The 25,527-nt window shown below is 41.1% G+C and overlaps 1 protein-coding gene across 10 annotated transcripts; it reads right to left on the bottom strand.

Moving 5' to 3' along the window:
- Positions 1–557: 557 nt before the first annotated feature.
- LOC135161205 (uncharacterized) lies at positions 558–23,330 on the bottom strand. 10 transcript variants are annotated; one of them, XM_064118573.1, is made up of 7 exons: positions 22,994–23,326; positions 12,410–12,546; positions 12,251–12,305; positions 6,989–12,116; positions 4,853–5,060; positions 2,663–3,067; positions 561–1,709 (listed from the first exon to the last, which is right to left on the bottom strand). In XM_064118573.1, the coding sequence occupies exons 2-4, from the start codon at positions 12,435–12,437 to the stop codon at positions 11,816–11,818; spliced, it is 384 nt and encodes a 127-aa protein (XP_063974643.1). In that variant the 5' UTR covers positions 12,438–12,546; positions 22,994–23,326; the 3' UTR covers positions 561–1,709; positions 2,663–3,067; positions 4,853–5,060; positions 6,989–11,815. The 10 variants fall into 10 exon arrangements, 5 of the variants coding, with proteins under 5 accessions (XP_063974646.1, XP_063974643.1, XP_063974642.1 ...); XM_064118572.1 differs by lacking the exon at positions 22,994–23,326 and adding an exon at positions 13,147–19,114; XR_010298716.1 differs by adding an exon at positions 13,147–13,415 and having other exon boundaries at positions 560–1,709; positions 6,989–12,546; positions 22,994–23,311.
- Positions 23,331–25,527: the final 2,197 nt, after the last annotated feature.

Genomic DNA, 25,527 nt, shown 5'->3' with positions numbered 1-25,527 from the left:
AGTGTGGCTCGACATTCGAACAGCTACAAAAGTACCAGCTATCCCCATCACCCTTGATTTCATTGCATTCAATGTCCCTAACACTGTGCACGTACATGAAACAATGCCCGAGGTATTCTTTTCTTAACCTCCTCCCCCTGTCCACAATTCGCGTGCACCGTCCACCCGCCTAATGAGATAGTGATCGCATTGAGTTTTCTCCTCTCGCCTCCTAGTGTACCATTAATTAAATCTACCCCAGCACCGGGACCACCCGCAAGGGAACTATACACCAGTTATGATTATAATTTAAATTGAATTTCGCGATCTCCGGCTGTGAATCGTGGGCTCTTTCTTTGTGATGAGAAGAGAGTACTGTTGGAGTCAAAAAGTGGTGGCTGAGTACAGAACAACCCCGACTACTGAGAGCTTGAAATGCAGTGGGAAAGGCAAGAATCGCATTTCTGAAAGTTGTACCCGCACTTTCATTACCCCCAGGGGGTGGCCGGGGGTAAGGGGAGGGGTGAGACTGGAAAAGCTTGGGGATGAGGTGGTGAGGGGATGGGAGGCCAACTTTTCCACTTGGCGAGATTTCGCATAATCCCTCTGGCCGCAGAACACTGAGAGGGTCTTCCTTAAACCGGATAAGATCGGCTACTCCACGGAAATTGCGAGAAAGAACTCATCGTATCATGTATAATTCAATTAAGGAGTTGACTGAATTTTTAAGTGGCTGATGGTTATTCTCGTCGATTTATAAATCATTAGACGTTCATAAAACGTTTCAGTGAGTATTTTAAGCGTATTTTATGGTGGTTAATCCATACAAAATGGGCAAATTCATGAACCATTTCGTTCATTGACAATCTTTGTCATTCGGTAAATTAATTTGCACTTTTTTAATCTTCAGATTTATTGCATGAGGTGTGCAACAAAGACTGAAAATCGTAAAAAATATCGTATATCAACAATTGTATATTTTACAATTTATTTTTTTTGGGTATCTGTGTTTTCATTCCACGCTGTATCATATTTACAGAATTCACCTATAAAAATGGTAGACAGAAAAATCGTTTGAAAAATATCTTGTTTGACATGTGAACACGAAACAAATTGATAGCGAAATCTAGTGATTTTTTTGGATTCTCTATGAAACGGTTTTGTTGCGCTGTTTATTATATGAAAAAATCGAATTACAAGTTGAATAATTGCCAGTTTAATCCCTCAATTTGAATCCACTCTAAAGTTTCTTTGGGAATTCAATTGACCAGCGTTTTTAATTGATCCTTGACTCATTCTAACGAAGGAATTAATCATCAAAAGCGGAGTGACGCGGCCGATGGCCATTAAAACTGCCGGATATGCATTGATGGACAGTGGCTCACTGCTGGCGTCATTGATAGGAGGGTGAAAGTCATGTGGAGGGCTGCGGTGTCCCATGGGACGGCTAGTAAGCCCTCAAGCTTGCCGGGGAGATGACCAGCCACTCTCGAGGGAATCGCCTAGTGCTCCTCAAATACACTGAGCCAGCCCCGGTGAACCTTTAGTCGATTGTGACCCTTGCCCCTTCTACAATTTCCATCATCGGTACTCATCGAAATTCAGCCATACACTTGACACGTGCCTCTGCAAACGTGATGCTGAAGTCTGACAGAATCATCGATCTTCTGAGATTCAGCGGAGACATCTGCAGAGAAATTTTTGCGAAGAATTCCCAGTGGCTAATGTTCCTAGTACATTATTAATAATTAGCGAATAATTTTGCTGAAAAATTGAACGGGAGTGACAGTCAGGTCAAGAAAGAAATGATTTTTAGGGAAATAATTTTAGATTACGAGATAAATATTTGATGGTTGATATGAGGATTATTGAAATGGATTAAGTGCTGTCGGGATCGCCTCGAAATGACTCTGGCATTCCCATCGTTCGTTATTTTATTTCGGACTTATCACATTTCAGAGATGATAATGATTGTCTGGAATGAGTGATATATTATTTGATAAGTCGAGAATAGCTACGTTAATAGGCAAACATTAATGATGTTCTCAGGGGATGGAAATCGTATATAATGAATAATATATTATTATCGAATTACGAGTGACACATTTAATTAAGAACTTATCAGAAAAGATATTTTAACTTAAGAGATAATCATTTTGCTCGAGGAATATTAAATATTCAGATGATCTGTTTAAAAAATATATTTTTCACGTATTATGGATGTCATTGATATTATATAGACTTGTCACACATTCATGGGCCATTTCCACAGTGAGATGATTTTATTCTTTGACTCCCCATTTTACTGGGACAAATTAAATTCACAAAAATTTGAGAATAACTTTTTTGTTGGAAAATCGGCTAAAGAAATATTCAAATAGTTAACAAGAAAACTTGGGGAGATAAAACAAATTGTGAATATCAAAAGAATTTTTTTTACTTCATCATTTTCCCTTTTCTCATCTCGCAGAAGGGTTCCTGAAAAATCCCCAAATAAATTCATCCAAGAATTTTCATCTCAAGACATATTGAGGTGGGTTTGAAGTTTCAAGGATGTCCGCCCAATTTTTTCTCCCATCGCAAGACCTTTGCGGTTATTTTATTACAGTTCTCGTTCAAGTTTGATGACACAGAGAATTTTTTTATTTCACGAAAGGAGTTGATTGATATACATCGTATATACCTTATATGACGTGAAAAAACTCCAGCGATGCGAATAGACCTCGATGATCCGCCCAAAATTCAACACCCTATTTACGCTCGGGCTGGCCGACTGGCAGAGCAGCTGTCCAGATGATAAAGGGAAAGATACCCGACGTTGCCGAATTTTATCGAACAGCTGGACCACGTGCCCCGGAGGATATCTCGATTTTTTTTTTCGTGTATTTGCCCTCTGGATGGAGCCGGGTAATTCTCGGGTACCTTATCACTGGGCGGAGAAACAAAAATCTGAAATTTAAACACAATCTGCGTGTTTTTTGTTTATCAACTGCAGCTGTTCGGACTACGTGCGAGGACTGAGGGCAGGTGCTGGCAGGTAAGTAAATAGAAAAGATACGACAGGTTGGCCCGACGTCTAGTTCACCCACTGAAACAATGAAAATTGCATATTTGAAATTCATGTCGTGTGTGAATATGAGCTTCTCCGTCTAAATAACAATATCGTTTCCGGACGCAGAAAATGAAAAACTACAGGAAATTTTATTCATACCGGAAATTTTGGGGCTTTGAAAATGCACAAGGAAAGAATTTGGAAATATATATAAATTCAGATATTTTTTTGCGGCTCACAAATGTCAGTTATATAGACACCAGAAACATATTGAATTTCAATGACTGGAGGGTACGCACTCTACGCCGTTCCCCATTAATCGATGAGAATCAGACATGAAGTCATTTTATTGCAATTCTGAAAACATTCAAATGAGTCACCCGACAATCCAACAATCCACCCAGAAAGCAGAATTTCAAACATATCATGTTTTTATCGCGTACAAATATTCCAGCTGTTCGTAAATTTGTGCTGACCGATGTGCGTTATTACGAAAATTGGGAAGAGTATGTGCAGAAATTTACCGATATGCAGAAATAAAATGAAAAGGAATGGAAAAATAATAAAAAAAAATGCTTGAGTCGCGGGGCCTGTCCGAGGCAATATCGAGATGAGTTATTGTTCAGCAGGCACAATACTCTCAAACACAAAATGAAACCAGGGGGATTTATAGAAAAGAAGTAGATATTCGTGTTGTGAATACGGCCTGGGAAGCACCCTGCTGACCACATTGGAAAATATTTGAATGGAAAACAAATCAGAAACGGAGAATTACATTACTCGACGAGAAATGTAATAAAATACATCAGAATCCAGTTTATAAATGCGATGAGAAAAACTAACTGAATAAAATGATTTATTCAATTTTTTAAATTCGTTAGCTATTGAAAAATAAAAATGTCAAGAACTATTTTCTTCAATTCCAATGGTACCTGAATATTTTTCCAGAATATCTCGCAATGTTGGGATATTACCCCTCAAATGACACGCGAGTATTTTATCTGCAGAATATTTTTTCCCTCCGTTCATTTACTCATATTCTGTCAACTAAAATCACCATTTTAGCGAGCAAAATACTCATTCCCCCGACATTGCCGGGACGTAGAACGTAACCGTATCTTTTACCACAGTCCCATGGCGACATTTAAAATCCACATCGTCGTAACTCTTGAAGCGAGTGAGACTCCGGCTTCCCCTCTTTGGACCTGAGCTTATTGGTGAATGAGATTTACAACCCTCGTATATGCGCTTACCTCACATACACTCGGAAACTCGAGGGTACGCGGACCAAAGCTGTCCCATATTATTCAAATACCATCGACTAACACATGAAATACAATAATATAAACAGCAAAAAATATTTGAACATGAGAAATATCACGAAATTTCATAAACCCGTGAATTTCAAATTCAAATATTTCACATGTACTACAATATTCGGATTATCATTTCACGTTGCGATTGCAAATTTTATCATTTGTAGCCCAGTCTTTTAATTAATTTGGTGAAGTCAAATATAGAAGATTAAATACGAAGAATGGTGGATGTGGCCAAAAGCAAATATTTATATGAATTCATAAGTTTAACAATATGAAAATCAAAGCTGGATATATTTACATTAATATACATGATGTATATTTATGTCCGTAGTGAAGAGGTAGAAGCTTTGTCAGGGTACAATTTAAAAAAGACTCTCCATGGAAATTATTCCATTGTTCCTCCATTTTCATAAAAAATCCTGAAACCATAAGTTCCAAAAGAGACACTCTCTTCGTCTATTCCAAAAATCTTCCAAAAATATCCGAAATCATCTATTCTTACCAAAACTATTTATCTCCTCTTATGGAAGACTCCAACTGCAATTTGTTTTCTCCAACCTAAATTCACCGGTCTCTCCCAAAAGCTGCCATTAAACAGTCTGTGACATTCCCGTTTCCTCCCAAACTTCATAAAAATCCCATAAAAATACCACCGAAATGAAGCCACCAGTGCTCAGCAGTGCTGAAAACCTTGAAAATTCACCGAAATCCTAAAAATAGACGAAATTTACAATTCAATCGAGTGTTGCGTGTCTTTATTCAGGTCAGATGCATGGCAATCAATTTGAAGTTTGAATGTAAATGGGAAGGAGCTTTTGTTGCGCTTCATTTATTACCCAGGGAGGAAACGAATGAATGCACATTTTTCGTGTATAACGGGGCACCAGTAGAGGACGAGAAAGGATCGTTTCGGGTGAAGAAGGATGGAGATATGAAAACCAACTGGGATGAGCCCTCTGCTCCTCTCGGGTTTTCCTTCCTTCTAAAGTGCAGCAATGCGTGGACAATGAATTTCTCCTGCCACCCTCATCCACCCCTACCCCCTTCCCCCCTGCTGGCCCTGGCTCAGTTGTATAGCGTGTATACAGCTGGATCCGTGTGAGTGGCTGCATGGATTATATGAAATTCTTTTTCATGCCAGCGAAATGGAGAACAGTCACGATACACCAGGGTACGTGCCTCAGCGAAAAGAAAAATTTGCCTCCGTGGAATCTGTGTACCGTTGTACATTTATTTATTGTATATTGTAGGGCCCATATGTGTGCAACTGTGATTTTTACCCATTTTCTCTTTGCCATGAATATTTGACACATCTGAGGGGTGAAAAAAAAAATTGTGGAAGGGATGAATGAAGAATTGAGAGTGATTCTGGTGAGGACCCCTCGATTTCACGGTGTTTACCTCCAGCCATACTATTAGCCGCATGAATGAACGTCAAAAAGTACTTGAGAAAGGGCTTTTCAATTTTTTTTTTACGTCGCATTCAAAGTCAATTTCACTCTCGTTTTACTGAGGAAAGGGGCAGCGACTTGGCGATGCTCAGAGACTACAATTACGATCGTTGAGGGCAATTTACGAGTAATAATATTTTCTGAATTATCGAAATGCGGGTACATGTACTGTATGTGATGTATTGTCGTCATTAATTACGGAGGAAAAACAAGGACGTGTAAAGATCATTATGCGCTAATGAATGTTGGTAATGAATACTAGGTAAGCTTCCTACCATTTGATTTTATCCCGTTCTCCCCTAATTAATTCAATATTGTGTAAGGGCATTTTCATTTTTGGCATTCAGCGTCATGTCACTCTCGCTCATTACGAAGAGATTGGAAAAAAACAGTTACGGATAATTGCGATGAACTGATGACTTGAATTCCTGTGAAATTATATATCTGATAATGAGGGCAAAAGGAATTTGCGAAAATGGGGGATTTATCTCGTGAAAGGAGTAACAAGACCGAGGGAAAACTTGGTTAGAAACACGGGATGCAAATTTGATCGTCAACTTGTAACTCGCAATTCAACTTGGGCCAATTAAAATACGAGATAAAAACAATTAGACAAGTGTTGGAGTTTAATCGAAACGTTCATGTTTTTCCAAGTTCCTGAGATTTTAATGATGAGGTGGAATAAATGTGATGAAAAAATAGTGGAAAAGCGAGAAATTCCATCATTTACGTTGATTAATGTTTTAATCGACCTGGACAAGTAGAACCGGAGAAAATTCGATGGGTGTGGCTTATTTTTCACGTACCATCATCAATAATTTTTAAATAGTTATTCGTAACGTGAGGCCAGACGAAACTTTGAAATTCATATGATGTTATCTCACTACCATCAATATTGAAAAGAAAATTAAATAAAAAACAATTTGACAAAAATAGAGCACTAGATGTTGCTTTTATGCTAATGAAGTACAGCGTGCGCGTTCACTGCACTTTTTTTTTCTAATTTTCATAATAATTAAAATATATGCGATAAATACTGCTCTCCCCTCATCATATCTCTCATCTCATCTGTCCCATCTCATTTATTTTAACTCTCATGACCGTCCTGAGTAAATACAATCGTTCTTTCATTCAAATGTTTAATCAAATTATATAAAAAAATAATAACAAAGTAAAGCCATATTTACCTCACAGAGCGGCATCCTCTGACATCAACTTCATAATCTCCCATCTTCTGTGTCGTCCGCTTGTTCAAACCGAAATATCTCCTCATCTTTGTCTCGCACCAAGACCAATAGATTCTGACGAATGGAATAAAATTATCCATAATCCTGATGTACATTTTTTTCCACCCATTGTTTTCCATTGTTGATGGTCTCCTTTTGTCTCTCCATCCTATCTCCGTGGTCTGGGCCACGGGTGCGTGTGTAGGGCGTGCGACCGGATGTCTTCGTTACGGCTCGCCAATCTAGACCGTTTCGTACATAACGACACGGAGAAACCACGGGACAATACGCGTTCATACGTGCAACATATTTTTTTTTCACGTCCACCAACGCACCAGTGAAAAAGCCACGCGAATCAGAAGCTCCCTCGCTTGCATGTATGATCGTTCCTCCTCATGACTGCGCTAATGACTCACCAGTACAACTGTCCGTCCACCCCCTCCACCCCTATTCATCTTATCGTGCGCTTCTTTATCGTATCTGTTTCATCGTGAATTCGTGATATTCCGAGCTTGAATTGTAATTGGAGATTAACCGGACGCTGCTATCGAACACATCTTATGGGTGTGTTAATTGGTGATGCAGGAGATATTCAGTGGATGAGGTACAATGGCGATTTTGAATGCGAATGGAACCTTCGATAATCATCGGAATTGATCGATTTTGCTGCAGAGCCGAATTTCCCCGGAACTTCCGCGACATTTTACCCCGGAATTGTGATTTTTTTCCTTCAGAGGAAACTTCTCTTCGTTTATTGTATCGTAAACCCCTCAATATCTAAATCTCATCATCACCAAACCCACCCCTGCTGTCCCCCGGCGCTCAGTCACACTCTGAAGCCCGAAAAATCGATATTCCGGTACCTTCCGGATACACTTAGCAAACTATCTCCACCTCCACATCGCTATTCAACAGTTTACCGGGAAGTACAAGCGAGTACATTCGTAAATCGACGGGCAACAATCGAAGACGATTGACTGTTCAATTCCGAGTGTCCCTCGAGCCCCTTGAATTTACATTGGCCGTCTAGACACACCCAATTATCCTCGAGGATATTCCTGGAGTTATTAATTCCCTGGAAACTACAGCGACTCTAGAAATGCAAGATCATCGACTCCGGATGAGTGTAATCCTTCTCGTTTGAGTGTTCCACTGACTTATTGCATCGAGTTTTACATTTTTGATATTCAACTGAATATTGTGGTATCTCCAGGAACCACTGGTTGCCGAGGATCTCGCCCACATGAACCCAGAACTACAATAGAACTTTATTCATCAACTTCTCGGAGAGAAATCCTCTGTAACGATTTTAACACGAGAATTTTCCGCAGAATTTTCTTTCCAAGTGAATTCAGTTCCCACATTATTTTGAAAAATTTTTACTAGTCAGCAATTAAGGGTAATTTGTCTTAGTCAAGTGCTCCACCGAGTTATTGCATCCAATTTTACATCTGTGACGTCAAACTGGATATTGTGATAACTCCAAGAGGCAGTGGTTACCGAGGATCTTGCGAACTCCTCTACAATAGAACTATTAAACCGCTCAGGGATAATGCGCAATGGGCATGCACATTCCCCGAGTATTCCAGATTAACGTTCTAATAACAGATGATATCGTAGACCATTGGGATATCATCGAAGCATAAACTCTGGATGGCTGCTACTTGACAAAGTTGGTGGCTGTGCTGTGAGGGGGATGGAGATGGAGGTGCGCTGTGGAAATAAGGGGAGGCTGTTGGTAAGGTGTCGCAGGGGAATTTGAATGTAGCACAGAATGGTAAATGGAGTATTTCAATGAGAAATTAAGGGCCAACTTGAGAAAATCCCATAAATTTTGATGGCCCTTCACTTGCTTATTAAGTCTGAAGGCCCCGAGTGTTGGGAACTATTCGCTGGTATATGTACGGTACAGCATTGCGTCTATTCACGCGGGAAGAATTCTTCGCAATTTGTATGTGCACTTGACTTGTTTCTAAGAGAATACATTGCATTCGGGGAAGTGTTCATTTTGGAATGGAATGGGAGGGAGACTCTCCAGGCCATTCACGCTGTACGTGAAGGGAAATGGTGGGTAAAAATTACGAAACCATTCGGGAAGCCCAAAACCAAAAATTATTTTGATCATTTTTTAATTTATTTTTTATTTATTTTCGGATGATACAGTCACATGCAATTTTAGTCATGTCGCCAACTAAAAATAAAAAGGATTGGAAATGAAAATAAGCTCTTGATGACTATGATCTCTCATTAGAAACTTTTAGTGACGAAATGTCTTCGAAATTTCACCGGAAAATTGTTAACTAGTGTATGTGACATGGTGTGGAATTGTGAGGGGAATATCTGTGATTGCAAACGTACATCGGAGGAGTGAGTCTCCACTTCCTGACGATGATTGAATTGCGAGAGTGCGGGACGTTGCAAGAGTGCATATATTTCAGAGGGAATGGAACCATCTACTTTAGTCCCCCCCCCTGCAGAAATATGAAGGTAAATGAAGACAGATTGTTTCTATTTCGGTTAATCTATTTATGAATAGAATGGAAAGCTCAACATCGCAAAGTTTTTTGATGAAATTACAGCTGCAAAATTTTCGACCCATTAAATATTCAGTGTCAATTAAAAAGTAAAATCCTACCAACGTTTCCACAATAACATCAATATGATTAAACTCAAAATGAAGAACGAACTCATTCATAATTATGGGTTGGACGGTAATAATACGATCGAGTGAACCCCTGTCAGATACGAAAATACATTAGACCATGAATATTAGAGGTTTCCTCCCGGAGGGATCTGTAAATATACCCCCGAAATATGCAACGACCCTCGATGAGTATGAAAAGTCAAACGATTGGGATAATGAATCAGGGCATGGACTTCATGTAGGACAATAGTCATTTCCTTCGTTGAGTGAAGCTAATAATGGACTCAATGTTATACTCTGCAATCCAATCTCCTTCTGGTTCAGCACCTTCTGGTGCCCCAGGGCACCTCTTCACTATTACGATTGACAGGAATTGATCGTCTAGGACTACAGCCAAGACCTACGCCTCGCCTCCGGATGAATTCACTATATTTCAGGAGTTTGGCAGGACTCGGTAAACTTTTGACAACAATAGAGACATCCCAGCTGTCTTATTTGTCTCGGGATATTGTAACAAACTTGATGGTGGAAAAAATTACCCAATTGATAGCTCCTGCCCGAATATTTTACCCCTTCTCACCGTCATATATTCAGTTGGAATATGAAGATGAAGTTCGCAGTGAAAAACTAGATTTTTTAAGGATGCGAGCCAGCCTTTCTCGCATAGACACTTGTGCAAGTCAATTTAAAGTTACCCAGAAATTTTAATTTATCACGTCTTGCAGAGACGAGTGACTATGAATCCTCAATGACAGACAACTCGATAGCTGGGTAAGGCTCACTGTAGCATAAAAAGGGATGGACGCCAGACTCCTAGGAGTTGAGAGTTCAAACCCCTCTGTCGACTGCATTTTGTTCCTGGCGTTACTTGATCGGTTATGCAGGCATCGTCCAAACTTTTCCAATCGGGTGGGAACTCTATTCCGGTAATTAAAGCTGCATGAATACTCGATGGGCCTATCCAATGGCGAGTTACTCCCTGCAATTTTCCTTGTTCCAGGCGCGTTGTTTGCTATTTCAATCTATCGATTTTAGGACGCAGATAACAGTTTCAATGCCAATTGACGGTATTTCGAGGGATATTTTTTGTTGTACGAGAACATTTATAGCCGATAATTCTCGCTAATTCGGCGGAAGTGAATCCCGATTTTACTGTCCCCAGGCAATCGTTGAAAAAAATGTGGAATTCTCTGGAAGAATTTCGGGAGTTTTGCGACATTTCCTGCCCTAAATTCTCATTAAATAATTGTTTGCGTGAAAAATCAGTTAATCTCACGAGAAATCGTCGCAAATTATCGGTGTAAATAATCCGATTTTTCTCGTAGTAGGTTCGACTCTCGAGATTCTTCCGCGAAATGTGAAAAAATCCATCACCAGAATATTAAATTGAATCACCGTGATTGTCACTGTAGACTACCAATCGATACCACTCCCCTTTTTTTCAGTTCCTCCAAGCGTAACAAATTGATCATTATTCCCGAAGCGTCGGGTACATTGAACGTGGAAAGAAACTGAAGTGATAGTGAGACAAACTGTTGGAACACAACTACCGGTGGGGCTGAACGTTAGAGATGCACCATTGAAAACGCCGAGAGTCGAAGGAGTGAAGAAAAAGTGTCGTTTCAGAGTCAGAATAGTTTCTCAAGTTACCTTGCCCAGGGCATGTCTCAACGGGTAATTTCAACGTCTCCACGCAGTTATCTGTCAGAGACCTCTCACGCGATTCACTCAGCAACTAAAATTGTAATTACGTCCTGAATGCCACGATCCGGTTAAGCCAGGAGAGTCTTGTCTTGAGAGGTCAGACGACGATGATATTGTCCTCATCCTTATTCATCAAAATAAAGAAAAAAATTCAAAGAGATCGAGAGGACTATTTCCTACTATCGAATCCCTTGCAATTTACATGGAACGACATTTTGCTCTCTGATGGTCTAATTTTTACCCAAAATTTCTTTCCGCGTAATTGTGATGAGCTGATTAACGTGAAATGCAAAGATTGATGATCCCACCGGGAGAAATGAGCAGACATATTCATTCAAAAATTTTTAACAACGGAGATTACCTTACAAAATCCTATTTAATCCCTTTCAAGCTTTTCTCCCTTCATACGCATTGAATTCCCACCCCCTCGTGTTCAACCTTCATGCACGTACGCAGATCAAGCAACACCGTTTACTCGTATAGTTGCACAGAGCGATTATATATTTACATCTCTCCTCCGGTTCTGCACCACGTATCCAAAGCCATAGCGAAATGCGCTTGGTGGTTTTGTTCCACCGCAAAAAGGATTGAATAATGGATACGGTGAGTGGTACGCGTCCCGTAGCAATATCATCCGTTTGGCGTCGTCGAGTTTTGCCCGAGACCGGAAGGTGAAACGTGATGTTGAATCTTGCCAGATCGAAACACGCTATCGAACGCCCAATGGGAATCAACCTGAAACTAGATTCGCAGGAAGCTGAACGCGTTTCTTCTGACGCTCTGTGACTTGATAAAAATGCTTGAATTCCGACGGTTATGCGGCACCGGATACATCGAATGTGAAATTCCATCAGTGAAGGACGTGAGATGATTACCTGATGGACTGAAATTTTAATCTCCAACAAATGGTGGTTGAGGCTGATGAGCTCGCTGGAATGATTAACTGACTATTTGGCACTTCAATTTCGGATAACTATTGGTTGAAGTATTTGCGACGTCTCCGTCGATGACGGGATTGATGAGAAGTGACTTACAGTTCTGATTGATTGATAGGATGCTCATCAGTGATCAACCAGAGTTCACTTTATCACAGTTAGGTCATGATATTTTAGGAAGGCTGCCTCCCATTCGGACGGCTTACAGGTCGAGCTGAATTATTTGGGCTCGTCATCTAGGGAATTCCACAAATATATATCAGTAATAATAAAGGGAAAGCCTTGTGGTGATAGTCGGTGTACGAAGCATATGATAGTTATGATATCAGAGCAATGTCCATTAAGTCAATAGCAGCTATTACATTGAGGATGTTACAACATTGAATTGTTGTTTCTATTTTGGTATTCTGTGATTCTGAATGGAAATGTTTAAATTATCCTGAATGACCCGAATCTTTTGCAATAGATACCCTTTAGTGTTTGAAAAATGTCTGTGAATTACATATGAAATTTGGCAAGTCGATTTTAGTACCAAGACTTGAACCTTTGACACAGAATGAAACATTCTACGAATAGAGGACCTAATTTAATCAAGTTATTCGCTGAGATTTTAATTGTCAGTAAAAGTCGGCTGGGATATTTATAAGGATTTCGTCGACGAGAAAACTGGTGAAAGCTCGATATAGTTGGCTCAGGCTCTCATCAATTGATGAATCATGGGGAATTCTATCACAATTACGTGATGGTATTTTAGACATGTCCCCAGTCGTCTCTCGATTAACATAACCCAGACGATTCAACAAATATAGATGATCAATAACCCAGAGACCACTAACCTGATAATAGAAGCCTAACAGGTCCAACGAATCTTATGACTGAGAGTTGACTCAAGGATTTTCCCACCTGGCAGTTTATAATTTTCTCTGACTTAATGAAAAATTAGTTGAGTATTTACTCTTTCTCTTCCTGTCCTCGTGAATTGCAAACCATTGTGTACTGTAAATAAACAAGTCACTGATGCATCTGCACTGGTATTTCCGGAAACGAGACCTCGCTGAATGCCATGCAAATTCATGAGCACCCTGACGCCACAGCAACCCCAGAGCTTTCAACAATAAATGCGATTAAATTGAATTTCACTGGCCAAAAATTTGCAACAAAGTTCAAGTGATTCATTCTTGAATTATTATTGTATCTCCAAATATCCAGTAGGTACCGAATCTGCATGGATAGAATAAGCCATTTGATAGATAATGTGGTATCGAAAATATTTATAGTTTTGGGGAATATATTTTTATGTCGCAATATTCCGTCTACATTAGGAAGGACGAGGTCCAGTAATTTTCCAGAGTAGTTATAATATTTTATCGTAGACATTTAGCTGCTATTTCTGCAGACTCCCCGAGGATGAGTTTGGAGTAATATAAGTTTATAGAGACATGAGGGAGAGAGAGAGTAGTGAGAAGAATCTCGTGATGACGTTTTCTGCTAAAAATCCTTCACCAATTATCCCACAATAATCTCTGTACAACCCTTTTTCTTTCCAACTAAGTAGTTTCAGTAATTATCAACGAATATTCAGCTCTCCAAATTCACCAATGTCATTCAGAAGGTCCCTCAATCTCGTTAACATGAAGCGAACTGTTCAATAAGTAGGTTGAAGGGTAGGAGACTGCTTCCCTTACCTGCTAATGGGAAAATGAATTGCGACATGTCATCGGATCGTGGATATTTCGGTAGAAAAAAAGTCACAAATACCGCGGATACAGTGAACTTATCGTTTCAATAGACGTCTCCTTTGAAAGCAATAAATGTCCCAGTGGTGATGAAGGATTTGCTCGGAAATCCACAGGAAAAGGAGAAGAATGACTGCTCCCTGGAGTGTTATTGAGTGGACTTAAATAAATCAGACGAAGAAAAATCTATGCAATCCACTTGAGAGGTGAAGAAAAAAATATGAAAATTTTATGAATGGTCATAATTAATAATTCTGAAGAAATCCGGTGTCAACAATATTGAGGGAAGATATAAAACAAATCTCACTTCCGCCCACAAAGTGAATTAAATACTCATCAAATCGCTTGACGAATCCCCCAGCCGAAAAATCTCAGATGACAACCCATAATAAAGAATGTAATTACGACGGTAATGAGACCTTGAATAGTTCAAAGGCCAGCGAGCCACCTCAACAATAAGGCTGTGAAATGGGATAGGCATGGGGGACGCGCATGGTATCAATCCCTCACAAAGGACATGCTTCCGAGCATAAATCACGCGATTGACTGGGGGTATGAGGGTAACCGCCTTCGTGTCATGGCGATTGGAATGGACTTCGCCCTCTCTCTCCCTCTCTTGTCCCGCCAAGTTGGGCGGCTGTTGTTCAGCGGTCAATAATTAAATTCCAGGGACGTCTCGTATCTTATCGAGGGTAGTTGGAAGACTGAAATGGTGAATGGCGATTGGTGGAGAGAGACGCATTGTGCACATGCATTGAGATTTTCCCGCGTTGGAACGACCGCTCTGGCCTGGCAATATCTCGGCAAAACTACGAAATAAAGCACACGCGTCTACCCAATTTCCCAAGCCAAATGTTACAAATCGCACAAATTTCGTATACTCTTGCACACCCTTCATCAAACAAAATTCTCCCTCGACGCGTGCTACACAGTTAGGACGACTGTAGATGTTGTTGTATGTTGCTGTCAAGCGGGTGTATTGTAAAGCATTGTATTAATTAGAATGGTTCGCTCGTCAAAGCCAATTGTTTTCACGTGACAAGGGTGAAAATCCTGCAAGCTTGCTGTAACATTTGTTCCCCGGTTTTCCACCAATTTTTTACTTTAATTATTCTCTCAATTGCTGTTCAACAGAATCATGATACAAGGCCAACCGCAATTTACAGGGCTTTGTGTAAAACTGCCTCATTAATTTTCTCTCTTGTGTTGTTACGCCAAGAGGCGCTAATTGTGAAACATTGACGGAGGATATCGACTTGGGCCGAAAAAATAACAAAATTCCAGATAATTTTATTGTTGATTAGGGAGCAATAAAATTCTCTGACAACGGGAGAAGAATACGAAACCAAATTTCGAATATGCGATTTGTCTAAAGTCTCAGAATCTCCTATTTCCTCTTCAGTCATTATTTCACTTGTTCTTTAACAAAATTATGACACAGGACAAACAGCTTATTTTTCGAAAAAAGGACACAACGTGTGGAGCCCTATGGAAGGAAGTCTTTGAAGATGCTCTCATTAATTCCCCCCGCTGTAAGATCAGCCCAATCAGCTCATCGTTCTGATATCCAACCAGATACAGCAACAGATACTAACGTTTCTCAACGATGAGGACACTTTGTGTGAATATATCTGCCCTGGTGATGAGCCCTCGCGTAACTTCCTTTGTAGCTGTGCCCAGAAGGATTCCAATACCGTACGTATCTCACACTGAATCATTCCATTAAGGTTGTACCGTACCATCACACAGAATGTGCAAGTGGCGTCTAACAGTATGTAACATAGTAACCACCACATACTGAGGAGTTTCAGTGAACACCCACCGGCGATTGTGCTTTTGAGACCTTTTCCGACCCCTGAGGTAACTGAATGTCAACCCACAGGAGACAACGAGACGGTGAAGACACCTTGCTTCTGTACGTATCGTTGAATCATTTCCCTAATTAACGGTCTCTCCATTGCCATTAGATCATACAACATTGTCTGGTTAATTACGTGAAAACGTTGCTGTCTCGACGAACAGTTTCACATTTGAAGTCATTGTTCAACCGGTTTTTGGGGGAGGCGAGGGGGCAAGTATTGGATGCTGATGAGATATGGTAGCAGCAGCTGGTGAGGTGAGATGATATTCTCGTTTGAAGATCGAGAGGTGAAAAAGTAACCGCAAAAACCAGACCACCTGCGTCTCCCGTTTGTACCATTCCTTCACCTTCGCGTCACTCCGGCTCCGTTGATTTTATTTGATTTCTTATGGGGCTTCTGACCGCAGGGGCCGAATATCAAATTGACTCGTTCAATTGTGTTTTCATTTTCCGAGTAATACGAGAGCTGTCTTCCCCGGTGATTTTTTATTTGCATTTTCAAACCCATCTCATTCTTCACTTCTTCGGGAACGCTATGGCTTCTGCATCAACGATTTTTCCGATGATTTATGCAGTGAAAACCATCGGGAACATTGGAAAAAGCAAGAAGAGCTTCCGGCTACTGTCGCTCTATCCCATGTACCTTGAAAATGAGGCCACTGATCGCACCCAATTCATCGATACCTTGGACATGGCATCGACATTTTTTTCCCTCATTTACTTTCTTCACGTTCAACATTTCGCTCGACTCTTCATCCCCTCTTGGGCATTCGCGTTGTTTCTTTTTTCCCTCCATCATTGAGTTCTTTCTTCAGCCTGAATATTTATTCCCGTAGATGGTTTTCATTCGTTGTAACGAGGGCCCAGCGGTCGTACACCATTTGTTGGAGACGTCCACGATTATTTGACCTCGTTAATTTAAAATCGCTCGAGGACATGTTTCTCTCTTTTTCCTCAACTCCTTTTGGAGTCGGTGGGGACTTTTTTTTATTCGGAGATGCACGATTTCCATCCAACTCAAGCGTCTACCTTACGTCATTTGGATTTCTCTCGGTTTTCGTATCTTGTTACTTCATCTTCGAGTGTCCCTTCAAACTCACTTGCATATGCATTTCCGTAACCACGCAAGCGTAACAAATCCACTTGTCGTCTAGGATGGTGTTCTCGTTCCGGAGAAATTTCATTCGTGCTATTTTTTATCATTTCTCATTTATTCTTGAAATGTGATGAAATAAATTGGGAGATAACGATTTTATTTTCGAGGATGCCAGAATTTTCGTCTAGTTCTACGGACACTATTTATACATATTTATCTATAATGAAAATAAGCCGATAAAATTGATGGAATTTTAATTGAAATAGAAATTTCATTTGATATCCTCTCATTCCATCCTATGATTCCCTTCAAGTCTGGATTTCTTCCCAAATGCTACTTACTCTACTCATTTTTTTATAGGCCCTTCTGTACCAAGAACGAAGGCGTCGATGTGAGTTGGCTCAGTTGAGTTGGCCCGAGGGTCGGAAGATCGTGAGGCATTCGAAATTTTTTTTCCAACCCCCGTTGCGCCCTCACCAGCACTGAGAGCCATTCATCCCCTTCAAGATTCCGTAGTTTTCATGGCTGTATGAAGGCTATTTGCCGTTTAAACAAGGTCTCAGCATGATGGTGGGACTTTCAATAAACTTTGAGGGCTCCAAACCCCTTGGCCAGACCCTCCGGCCACTCACCAACGCAAAGAAGACATCAATATTACAGAGGCTCTCGTGAAATGATGCGTATGTAGGATGGCCTTCGTCTGGGAGAAATGCCTGGCGTCATTGGGGTGTGGAGTATAACATCTTGGGGTATATTTTGATGGATTATTTAGCGTTTTTGATTTTTATTCAATTTTATTCTGTCATGCCAATTCGCTCTTCGGGAATGATCAATTTCCAACGACAAAAAAAATTATTAATTCCACGAATCTCACCGAATGTCGCCCTGAAATTTGTACCAATGGGTTTGACAGTTGACTAGTGGATAGCTGACGGCAATGTGCAGCCCTTCGCCGAAAATGCAAATTCCGTAAAATTAGGGCTGTTTAGAAATTCAACTGGGCAATGGTCAACAATTGTACGTTGGTTTGAAACTGGGTTTGCGATCCAACGAAGGTGGTAAGCCCGAAGCTATCCTTTGGAATTCAACAGCGAGAGCGCTCTGAGACCACAGAGAGACTCCCGGCACACGGGAGTGCTGTTGAAACTTGATCGCGAAGCGCACCGAGAGTTTCGGCCCCTCAACCCCCATCTCCGTCAGCCGCGCTCAGAGCCCATGTGATGGAGATTAATGCAGGAGAGTGAGGAAGACGGCGATTGTTTCAACGAGCGGAGAATGAAGGTACGAGCGTAAACAGGTTGAATAAAAAGAAAATATTAAGCGAAGTAGAGCTACAGTTATTTGTGCAATTTTATATTCAGATATTCTCTTTCACCGATTTTGTTACACCATTGGATTATTATTTTCAGCTTTCCATTCGCTCCACGAATGCTCGATTGTAAAATTTTAATGGCTCCGTATCAGTTTATCGGATATATCGAGGCAGACACAGGTTCATCACTTTCACATTATTTGTGACAAAAAAAAATCACATTATGTTGAAGAAGGAAGTCGAAGGGATGACATTACTTCTGGACAATGAGAAAATTTGCCGATTAAATTGCATTCTCGACAAATTGCAAAGTACCGCAACGATTGTACAATACAACATTCAATTTCCCCGGGTTTTCCCTCATTCAATTTGTATCTCCCCTTACCATGCTTTCATGCACTCTTCGTCTCACGGAGACCGCAGTATACACGGCCCATTCAATCTCAGCAATGGACAAGCGTACAATTAGAAACTCGATTAAAGTACTGGGATTGACAGTTCAATACTGTGTAAATACCCGAGGTTGGGACGAAAAAATTATTTTCAATTTTGAACAACGAGAAAAAGGGATGAAAAGAGGGAATTGAAGTGGGAAAATAAAGGGGGAACAAATCCCCGGGACTTTGAGATTTTCATCTACGCTGGGGCCAGAGGGGGGGCTGTAAAAAAGTTCCTGATTTACGAGTAATATTTGCAAACTTCGCTGCACATATATCTCGTGCATCGGATAAAAGACGCGAGAAAGGTTCGTACCAAGTATTACCAATGTTTTTTATTATTTAGCTATTTACGAAGTAGCCATTGAATTTAAAACACCGAGCGTATTTTTCAATAAAGAACATCGTCTATTAATTTTCATTGTGGGGTGGTGGAAAAAATTTCGAATTTCTTGGATAGCTGGCTAGTGCTGTTTAAAAAAATGAGACACAATTTCAAAGAGAGTAGCGACGAATATTTATTTAATTGATTGAGAAAGACTTGTGGAGACAGTTCATGTTGCTGACCATAATCATAAAATAATATTTTTTGTCTGTAAAACTTCAAAAAATATGTAGAATGATTTATCTGAATTTTTCAGGATCAATTATTCATTTATTTTCACAGAATAAATGAAGTATAAAATCTCCAACGAGAAAATACCCTGAATTTTCGGGGTCTCCATGATGTAATAAAAATTTCCTATACTGCGCTAAAAATCCACCGAAAATTTCCACCGGTGAGCAATATATATTCGAAAATAAAACAGAAAGGAATGCGTATCGTGGGCGTTAAATTTAACGACTGTTACCCCATTCGGCTGGCACTGGGGCTGACCATGGTCGATTTACGAGGAAATTTCATAACGTTCACAGGTAAACTGAACATTAACCGTGATCCCCGTATCTTATTGTTCGACGCACGTAGACTTTAAAACCAACAAAAGGAAGAATGGAATCACGAGGCTTATCGAGGTGTAATTTAAACGTCGCAAAGCCACACGCATACGCGTGTGTCCCATTCAGACTAGCCTCGAGGGTGAGTACACAGGGAAAACAAGACAAGGGTGACTGCAGTGTACAATGGGGTTTGCTTTCCTTACTAATGCGATTCAAGTTGTGCTGTTTGGCCAAATGTTCTCCACCAACGCACATCAGAATTCCATAAATTATAGTCGCTATTTTCTTTTCCAGTTCACTCAGGTGAATATTTACGGTGAATCTGGAATATCCCATCAATTTCTTCTTTTTTTCCATTCGTATGCCACGATATTTATAGGGAGCTGTGTGTCGACCCAAATTGACGTAGTTTCCCTTGCCCAGTGGGTGCACGACACTGCGTGGCCCTCATTTACCCGCACAATGGTAATTCCATTGTGGAATATTGTCACAGAATTGTCCAGTGGACAATATTCCCATCGCTTCTGGGAAAATGAGGGAAGAGTTGGGTGAAATTCACAGATCCAAGCGTTCACCTGGAACATTTGCCCTTTTTCCATGCGGAGTGAAAAATTGAGGAAAAAAATCTATCCCACACCTATCGGAATATTTTATTGCCAATAAACTTTCAAGAAAAATATTTTCTTTGTTCATATTGCAAAAAAGATCCCGATCCTCTCAAATATGAGCCACGCTGGAGCGTCACGAACGGCGGAGTTGCACGTGCCGGTAAACAGACGGGACTGAAAAACTAGACCATACGTAATTATTGCTCCCCTCCCCCCGCTTTCATTCTGACAAAGAATTTTACTCAAACTGCGAATGGACAAGGGAGGACGAGTGGACGTTGGAGTGGTCACACTCAACGTCCGTGAAATGAGATAGGGACTAACTCCAGTTGTTCACTGTTATATAGTTACCAAATGCCATGGCATTGAATTGTTTTCATAGTCTGCATGTTATGTAAATGCGTCAGTGTGCCCACACTCTGGATGCGAGTGAAGCTGATGCATTCGTCACATTAAACCTTATGCCTTTGTCCCTAAAATTTGTAAAGAGCCTACAACGAAGCGATTTTCGTCTACCGTTTTACAATTGTAAATGTTAGTACACTCCTTCCATTCTTGTGGCAATTTTTTTCTTATCCCCCCTAAATTACCCTAAACAAATGAGTAAAAGAAGTCAAACAAATCTCCAAAATTTCCCAAAATAGATTCGATAAAATCCCTATGATTAAAGTTTCAAAAACGTCTCCCATTCTCACGCTGGAATGACGAATGAAATTTATGATTCCAACTCTTCGTGTCCACGTCCCATCACCGCTACCCCATAAACCCAAACCTGATCTCATCTAAACCAATCTCCAAATAAAAAAAAATCTAAATAACAATTAGTACTCCCTAAAATACCGCCACCCCCTGAAGTAGGCCCACTCCAACGTCGCAATAACTCTCCAAAAATTCCCCAACCGAATGCTCTCATTTCCGCCCAAAAATCATACCATGAAAACCAGTGACTCCCGAGATTAAACAATCCCCAACCACTGTCGAATTGCTATGGCCCATGTAACACCAGTCTAACTCCTCTCCACGTGCTACGATAAAAGCCCAGTAGCGTTAGTCTGAGGTGAATTTCCACGCTCGAAGCGAATGTTCCAACACAGGAGTTTGTGAATTACGCATCACACCCTCTCCCCCTCGTCCTTCGAACGGGTCCTGCTGGAGTCCCGCAGGAGGTGGGTACACTGAGAATACCAAGAGGATGATGCCGTGAAGGAGGTAATAGTGGTAGGTGTGAGGCTGAGACCGGTGCAAACGGAATGCTATAAATCTCATGTAAATTTGGAGCGGTTGATTTGCAAGCACAATGCCAGACAATTCTACGGTCTACCGAGGGACGCGAACGGGGGTGGTAAAGGGGATGTGTGTGTGTGTATATATACGGAGAGACTCAGGGAGTCTGCCGGCTCATTCTCTGCACCCCTTTACCGAACCCTCCTACATTCACCTTTGGCTTTAGATCTCACTTCACTGAGAGAAGGCCCCGCACACCCCATGAAACTGGATGACGACTCGAGCCTCATGCACCCCATTCCCTCCCCCTGGCCCTCAATGTTACATTACAAGACGCCTTTGCTGTGTCGACATCGCAACACGCGCTCACTCTCACCCTTATTCATCCTCCCTCCTGCCTCTACAAAACCTGACTTGCAGATCCAAAGGCCGGGGGTACTCCATGTACTGTGATTTCAAAGAGATGTACGTGACATTTGGAACGTGTCGAGTGGTGAAGTTGCAAAAAAGAAATCAACCCTGTGGTCCTTATTGCATTCCCCGCTTATAAATTTTTTTTTCAACTTCACGTCTGTCTTTCAAACCCCCGCAGCTTTGTGCTTTTTTTTTTCTCCTGCGGACGTTTGAATTGATGCAAATGACGATAGCACGGAGGCCCAACTGTGAGTAAAACAGGTCACGCAAGTTAGATGAAACACTTCAGATTACTTGGAGAAAATGAAATTTATTGCTCAACAAGGTGAACCGGAGATGTTTAGGGGACGTGTACAGGCTTGTTTATATTGTCGAGACGTTGAATGAGACAGGGACAAAATCTTGGGGGCTGATTGTGGAGTAATGCTAAATGGCAAGGGGTTTACTAGGGTTATGGATGCAGTGGATTGAATTTTTCATTTTATTTGTGAGCCTAAACAGACACCAATTCAAAACATCCCAGTTCCAATAAAATACTCCCCCAATTTAAACAAATTATTCACGTTATGATACCCTCAAAACAGCCACCTCATGACTGCAAAACGAAGCAAATATCTTAAATAGCTGTATCATTCGTCCTCAATTTTCCTGGCAATGCGCACTAAAACATCCTCGAGAGGCCATCAGACTGTTAAACAGATCCTCAAGATCTGTAATACATGTCCAAGCCAGAGCACCCACACACAAACACCATGTGAGTGAATTGTCACGACGGAATGTGCAGTAGTATTTCACGTCGTTCGCGTAACTGACGCCTGCTCGTAGGCATATTAATGGGTGTCGCGACGTAGAAACGCTGACACCCACTCCGTTAAGAAACCCATTAGATACTGCCCGTCGGACTAAGGTCGACCATTGTTTCAGGAGTGTGAGCGAGTTGGAGAGCGATTTCAGAGCGTGAAGGACGAGGAAGGTGACTGAAATATAGTGCGCTTATGGTAGTAGAAGGCCATTGGCAAGTAGTGTGGCGTGACCTGTACCTTCTCTGATCCTTACCAATTCTCAAGTCGATCGATTCACCTCCCATCGACTCCTCTGGCCCTCTATTACAGGGTAGAATCGATCCGGCGAATCGATGATCACGGAAATGTCCCAATGCCCGTCCGCAGTCCGGTACTACGACGCCCAAAATGTCTAACTAACATCAAAGCTCTCGTGTCCTTCGATCGACCGGGGGTAGAAAGCCAACTACGCATACGTCTTGCCCAACCCTTACGTCTTCAATGGAGACACACTGACTGAAACATGGTCACAACTACGTTAACATGCTGTACGATAAACCATTACGATTATACCGTGCAACTTGTGCTACGTCGACTGGACAATATCATTTCGATCGGTATTGATTCATTCTGGCCTTGATGACGTTATTAGGTTAGACTGTTTGGTGGTGGAGGAATTGCAATAGTGTTGCCGTCTCGTTTGGCGACACTTTGCGACAGTATCGCATCGGCTAGCTCGATAATTACGGACTTCATCAATTCAAAGCTAAATGGAAAGGTACGACACTTTACGTGATAGAGAGAGGGAGCATTAGGGTTTGCTTTTGTGCAAAAAAGGCACTGCACTGCCTTTATGGGGATGATATTATTCATAAGCATGGAACATCGGAGATGCTGTAATTTGCTTTAATTTTTGAATGAGTTATTTATTATGTAATGCGCAGTGAGAGGAATAGACAATCGATTTATTGGTTTTCAACGAAGAGGAGGAAATCAGATTTTGGTGGGATTTAATATCAACGGGAAACTTGAACACTTTCTGGATTAAAATTGGGCCGAACTGCAAAATTGAACATGGAATGTGGGAAATATTTAATTCCTGAGTGCATAGCTTTTAGTCTTCACTACTTATCGATTTACAACGGTCGATCATGAATATTACAAAATTTTGATGGAATAGCCTCAGATTTTCGTACCTCTTGATGTTCGAAACAAGAAAATCTTTCAGTTTCAAAAGTGGAAAATTACATGTCAAAATTACGTGATGCGCTTTTATAAATGAGAATCCTTTTTCGTTACCCATAAACATAAATGTGTTCTATCTTCAAGATGAAACACTAAGACACTGAATAGAAAATTATATCTCCTTCAAATAACATAATATTCCCGAGATGAGAAGGAATGTCTGAAATAAGGAGATGAGGTATTTCTTTCCTTTGAACTCGTTCCGATTGAGAGCTAGTGACAGTTATATTTCAGAAAAATCTAAAGATTCTCTTCGCCAGAAATTTCGTATTCATTCAATACGAATGTCTCTGATTCATGATTCACTAGATCAAAGCTCTCAGCATTTTTAGTCATCCGATCGTAGTCTAAAGAGCAAACGATCCCTTCCGCCAAGAAATTCTTCCTTCACCCTGATAACTCACAATTTCCAAGTTTCCCCAAAATGAAGTGAAATATTTACCGAGTATCGATAACTAAGAGCTAATCGATAAAGCCGTCACGTTGTTGCTCCCCGAATCATTGCAATTCTCCCAGCATCAGGGAATATGTGACTGCGTTGGCTCATAAACAACCAAAGTAACACCTCAATTTCTAGCAGCATCCAATCACTTCTCACCGCCAACATAAACAAACTCTATTCAAATTTTATGAGCCTGAATCTTTGCCTCGATATTGCTGTTCGTATTATCCCGAGTTATGGGAAGTTTATTTCCACCTCCCGGGCCCGTTGAATTTTTATCCACGTCCGAAAATGGTTGAATCAGGATGCACCTGTCAGCTGAATAATCCAACAGGATATGTATCCCCCGAACTTCCTGACTGAAGAGGGCGGGGGGGGGGGCGGAGAGCGAGAGGGAAAGAGGCATAGAATTGATATATCCCGAGTTGTATGAAACTGCAGTTGTAGTTGCTTCTAGAGACACCCGGGGGATTGAGCAGGAGAGCCTCCAGTTGATTCGATGATTAGTCCAGATTAGTTGGCTTGAACAAGCATGTGAGAGTGGTTTTGATGCATTGACATTTGATTCCCACGTTAACATGTAGCATCTGCATGATCCCCAGACATATACACCAACACATATGCATCATTATTAGGTGAATTTGACGCAATAGTGCCGCTGCTGATGACATTGATCCGAGTATTATCAGAGGACTGAAATTAGGGTGATGAATAGTGAAGACCCATTGGTGTAGTCAGACAGGGATTCCAATGAAATAATTGTCATCCACCCGAAGGATCAGGGAAAGGGCATGAAAATTCTGGTGTGGATACTACACCCTCACGTGGTCGAAGTGCCACTGCGGTACAAAGCCCGCGAAACTCGAGCTTTCCCCGTGCTTTCGACTCTTATGCGCAGCCCGTGGAAAACACTTCTCTCACTCTGGCTCACATCCTCACACGAATCCTCTGTATTTCCCTCTGAACTCGAGGCATGCGCAATCACAATTTCTCTCTCTCTCTCACTCATTATCCCAGAAACTCAGCTGTGATCTGTCTCACTTTGGTATGGGGTATCGTGAGCTGTTACGTAGCTTTACGTTCTCACTTAACCGTCGACTATCGAGGTAGCACCTTCGAGT

Source organism: Diachasmimorpha longicaudata, chromosome 4 (assembly GCF_034640455.1).
Source record: "Diachasmimorpha longicaudata isolate KC_UGA_2023 chromosome 4, iyDiaLong2, whole genome shotgun sequence".
NCBI classification, from domain to species: domain Eukaryota; kingdom Metazoa; phylum Arthropoda; class Insecta; order Hymenoptera; family Braconidae; genus Diachasmimorpha; species Diachasmimorpha longicaudata.
This window is presented reverse-complemented; position numbering and strand designations above follow the sequence as displayed.

Coding starts and splice junctions, on each gene's coding strand:
- LOC135161205 (XM_064118573.1), bottom strand. CDS start 12,437: ATGAGCATCCTATCAATCAATCAGAACT. Junction 12,306..12,409: donor CCTATCAATCAATCAGAACT/GTAAGTCACTTC, acceptor TAATCATTCCAG/CGAGCTCATCAGCCTCAACC. Junction 12,117..12,250: donor TTAAAATTTCAGTCCATCAG/GTAATCATCTCA, acceptor CTGCGAATCTAG/TTTCAGGTTGATTCCCATTG.